The sequence below is a fragment of the Cyphellophora attinorum genome (assembly GCF_001299255.1).
Source record: "Cyphellophora attinorum strain CBS 131958 chromosome Unknown Contig7, whole genome shotgun sequence".
NCBI lineage: Eukaryota > Fungi > Ascomycota > Eurotiomycetes > Chaetothyriales > Cyphellophoraceae > Cyphellophora > Cyphellophora attinorum.
The window spans coordinates 179,160-183,586 of NW_017253235.1; the positions used below are offsets into that span (position 1 = coordinate 179,160).

At 53.8% G+C, this 4,427-nt stretch overlaps 2 protein-coding genes across 2 annotated transcripts; both read left to right on the forward strand.

Annotated features, from left to right (window-relative positions):
* Positions 1-385: 385 nt before the first annotated feature.
* AB675_9525 (Enoyl LovC) lies at positions 386-1,438 on the forward strand (the record flags this gene model as incomplete). The annotated part of the gene is made up of 1 exon (XM_018150067.1): positions 386-1,438. The coding sequence occupies one exon, from the start codon at positions 386-388 to the stop codon at positions 1,436-1,438; it is 1,053 nt and encodes a 350-aa protein (XP_018002268.1).
* Positions 1,439-3,569: 2,131 nt separating this feature from the next.
* AB675_9526 (uncharacterized protein) lies at positions 3,570-4,130 on the forward strand (the record flags this gene model as incomplete). The annotated part of the gene is made up of 1 exon (XM_018150068.1): positions 3,570-4,130. One exon carries the CDS (start codon positions 3,570-3,572, stop codon positions 4,128-4,130), a length of 561 nt encoding a protein of 186 aa, XP_018002423.1.
* Positions 4,131-4,427: the final 297 nt, after the last annotated feature.

Genomic DNA, 4,427 nt, shown 5'->3' on the forward strand with positions numbered 1-4,427 from the left:
TGTGGGAAGTTCGCGGGATATCACGGAATTTCCGAAACTTTGACTCTGGCGCTGGCGAGGTCTGTTAGAATTCAGCCCAGATTGGCCGGTCGGAAGCATATGATCGCGGCTTGAGTCGGCATAACGCCTGGCTTTTGAGCTGATGTTGATGGCAGATCAGGGCATTGAACGGCGTTTGGGTTCTGTTGCGAGCCTGTTGGCGAAAGGTAGTAAGTTGGTAGGCTTCGCCCACGTTCGTTCTTCACAGCTGTCTTGATACGAGATTCTCCATTGTCTTGCTTACGACGCAGTCTTTGCCTTCTAAGGTGGTGACAATCTCTGGCAACACGAGTCAGACGGCGCTTTCTCAACATAACGAGCGATCGAGCCGGCGGCAGAGAAGGCTATGACTGCGAACGTGGGGATATACATTGGATCTGACAACAAGTTGGAATTTCGAGATGGGTTGGACTTATATAAGCCAACCAGCACACAGGCATTGATCAAAGTAGAGTCCTCCGGCATCAATCCGGCTGATATCAAGCACGGACGCTTTGGGCTCAACGAGTACATTGCTGGTTATGAGTTAGCAGGCGTTGTACTCGAAGCTGGGTCGTCATCGGAGTGGAAACCCGGCGACGTGATCTGCGGATCCAATGCCACCAACAAACACAAGCCTTGGGCGCATGGTGCCCACCAGGCGTTCGCAGTTGCTGAGAATGGCCACATGTGGGATCGTGTGCCGCCACAAGTACCACTCTCGCACGCGGCAGGGACGACGATTGTGCTGCGGACGGCCGCTGATGCCATGTTCAACACCTTCCGCCTGCCCTTGCCCCAAGGCACTGCCGAACCTCAGCCAGCTGTACACGGGGCCATTCTTATCTGGGGCGGTGCCACTCAGGTCGGCGTGGCTGCGATCCAACTCGCACGGGCAGCTGGGCTGTCCACGATCTATGCTACCGCATCGCCCCAACGGCATGCAAAGCTGCGGCAGCTCGGAGCGACAGAAGTTTTCGACTATCGCGATGAACACGTCGTCGAGAATATTCAGCGTGCACTTAACAAGTCCGGGCAAGATTTGAAATATGTTTTCGATACCGTGGTGTCTTCTGGAGATGTCTCATCAACGGCGCAATGTGTTGCACTGAAGTCCAGGTGCGAAGTCGTCTATGCGTGTACGATTCCTGTCTTCGAGGACACTCGTTGGAACATGGTGGTGGCATCTCGAGGGCATGATTTTCCCGAGCCGAGAGGGCCCTTTAAAGCTCAGCCTGAACGTGAGGTCGTGCTGCAGAGAGCAGTGGCGTCGGCGCTGGCTGAGTATGGCAAGTCGTATATAGTGCCAAACGTTCGTGTCCTTAGCAAAGCTGACGAAGTGATCGATGCAATGTATGCGTCTGCCAATGGCCAGACTGGCTTTGAGAAAATTGCCATACAACATCCGCTGCTGGGTTGAGAAGAGGAAACGGGAAACGATTTACCGAGCGCTGACCGAAGCTGTTCTGAGGTACTGCGATGGGATGAGAGGAGTTTGACATGCATGGAGCTTTGTACCGTTGTCACGATATACAGTTCCTACGACCTGTTCCGCGAGGATTCATAGGACGTCGGGAATTAGCTCAGACCAAAGGGTGTATACCCTAGGTAAATCGCATCTAACGCCGGATGACAAGAATTCTTCTGAGACCGGTTAACCTGACAGAAGCCCGCTCCCCTTCGATACCACCAAAAGCCAACTTCTGTGTCCATGCACCTCCGGTCTCAAAATTGCCTGCAATCGACTTCGATGTGTCTGAGCACTATCTAGAGTGCTTCAAAGTCTTCGGGGCGCGCGGTATGCCCTGGGGCCAGCAGGGCAGGAAAATTGGTTCCCTAGTGAACCTGACAGGCGGTCTGTGGTTTCGGTGATACAGATCTAGAATCTGGGCCAGATCGAGAGTCCGGCCTCTGAAATGGGTGGTAACTTAGGGGCGACTGCGTAGGATGAGGATTGAGCCTGCTGGATCGTTTTGTAGGTCCGAGAGATGGTCTTAAGTGGGACCGGATGACTTGATCATGGAGCGTTGGGAAGACCGGATGACAAGGAACCATGGCGCCGGGTGACTGCACCACATGTCAGTAAATTTGCACCCGAATCTGGGCCTTTCAATCGCATACCTGAGCCCTCTTGCGACTGACTCCTTGTCCGCATCGAGTCCGGCGAACAAATCAGAATCTCAAGTGCATGAAATTGGCTGATGCAGCACTATTCGCCTATTCTCGTACTCTGGTCGTCATTCTGGGGCGGCGTACAGATGGAAGAAGTGGAGCTGCTTCACGAGACTGCCCCTGAAACGCGTTTTGAGGCCCTGAAACTTTCGCGGGTAAATGGGGCCTGTAACGATAGGCTTGAGAATTGCGTGCATTAAGACGGCATCTGGTGGGGAAGAGCATGCACGGGTGAACAAGCAGTTCGCAGCATTAGTCCACAGGGCTTCAATAGACAGACCTTCGTTCGCCGTGTACTTGATTGTCTGAGGGAAATTTGGGCTATCTACTTACACAGGTGTGCATCACTGGCCGAATATCCTGCGAGAGTACCTAGGTATTTGACGATGACGAAACGAAGGATGAAGCAGCAAGACCTCGCCTGGACATCTTCAAACATGGAGAAGCTGATAATCGAGGATCAGCACGCCCAATTTTGCAGGCGAGACCCCTGGATGCCAATCGCGAAGTGACTTTTCTAGGTCCCGCCTGCCGTGCACTACGGTGTGTCATCGCGGTCGTGAACGCGAGGGTGGCACTGTGCAAAAACTTCGTTACCACATTCTGGAGCGAGTCACGTTGACGATGCTGCTTCCTCCCTGCTAGCAGCGGAGCGGGCTTGCGTGGTTTCCATTGCTTGTCACCCTCCTCCTACGTTCGGTCTTTCCGTTCGCGTAGAAGGTATGGAACACACGGCCGGCAGAAGCTACCTCGCTCCCAGAAGCAACAAGGTATGAAGGGGCCGATCTCTCCTTTCACGCAATCTTGGCTGTTCAACGTGTACCTGGTTCGGACACGGGACCAGAATGTGTGTCTCAGGATTGGCATATCTTCTTGACTGTGCACACTTCATTTAATCTACGAGTACGTACCTTCACTTTTGCAATCTCCTATCTGACTGTTCGTTCGATAAGAGCGTTGACGGGAAAGTGTACTTTACTTACCTTGCTTCTTGCTTCTTTGTTTTTTGGACCTCGCCCTTGCTTCTTCTTCACGATTTCTCTTCTTTAGCAGAGATCCTAGCTGGAATACCTGATCCGAAGCATTCCTTGTACACATACTGGTCCCAGCTCTGTGGCTTTGTTTGTCTGCTGGCAGATTGGTGTGTGAGACTTCCTTGCCGGCAACATAATCGAACAGCAATACCTAGGAATTGGAGACAGATCAAGCGGATACCAACGCTACTTGTACACTACGTTCAGACAACAAAACAATCAGATGTCCGCTGCCAGGTCATGACAGTTGCGTCTCTCATCAACCTCTTCGAAACAATTGAGCACCGAGCTCGACCTCACCAGACCTACCGTCATCGCACCACCACCAAGTCCGACTCAAACACCATGTCTCCCCGCAACATGAAGCTCTCCCTCTCCACAATCTTTAACACCAGTCCTCACACAGAAGAACGCTCATCGCGCTCACGCATCCGCCGCAGCAACAACACCCCGTCCTCATCGGTCTCACCGGTGCCCATCTCAGTAGCATATTCGTCTACCCAGCCCTACCCATTCTTAGCTCGCCCGCACACACCCATCACCAGTCCTGGCGGCGACTCACTCAGCACGACTTCCTCACCTATGTCATCCTCATCAAGCCCGAGCCCGGCTCGCTCTCGCTTGCGTCACATTCGACGGCAGCCATCGACTGCAGACCTCGCACTGCACGCTGAGCGGACTGGGCTTTTAAGTGGAGCGGAGAATCTTGGGTTGGGGTTGCTGGAGCCACGGCCACGGGCGGTGAGCAGTGGGAGCAGTGGGAGTCTGAGCACTATGAGCAGTGATGGGAGTGGCAGTCCAAGGGAATTCTGTTCTTGGGAAGAATTCTTCTTGCACGAAAACGAGGGGTTCGGCAGGGAGGTTGTGCTGGATGGCATCTTCGAGGTTCTGGAACGAGGCCGATGAGCGGAGGCTTGTCGTGAGGCGGGTTGACTATGCTGTTAGCTGAGACAGCCGAGTCGGTGAACAAAGGCCTCAACACCTCCGGCCAGGCATATCACGGGACTGCCTTTGCCTCGCTAGCGGCTGCACACGCAAGCAGTGTTGAGGCGAGGGATGAGCTCCGTCGATCATCTTCCGATTCTCACTTCGGTACTTGGGTCGCTCGTCGAAGTTCCGAGAGGCGGCGGACTTGGTCCAGGTTGGCGGTCGGGGCTGACTTGATCTATTTCTTTGGCATGGAGAAGGCGTCATTGGGTCACA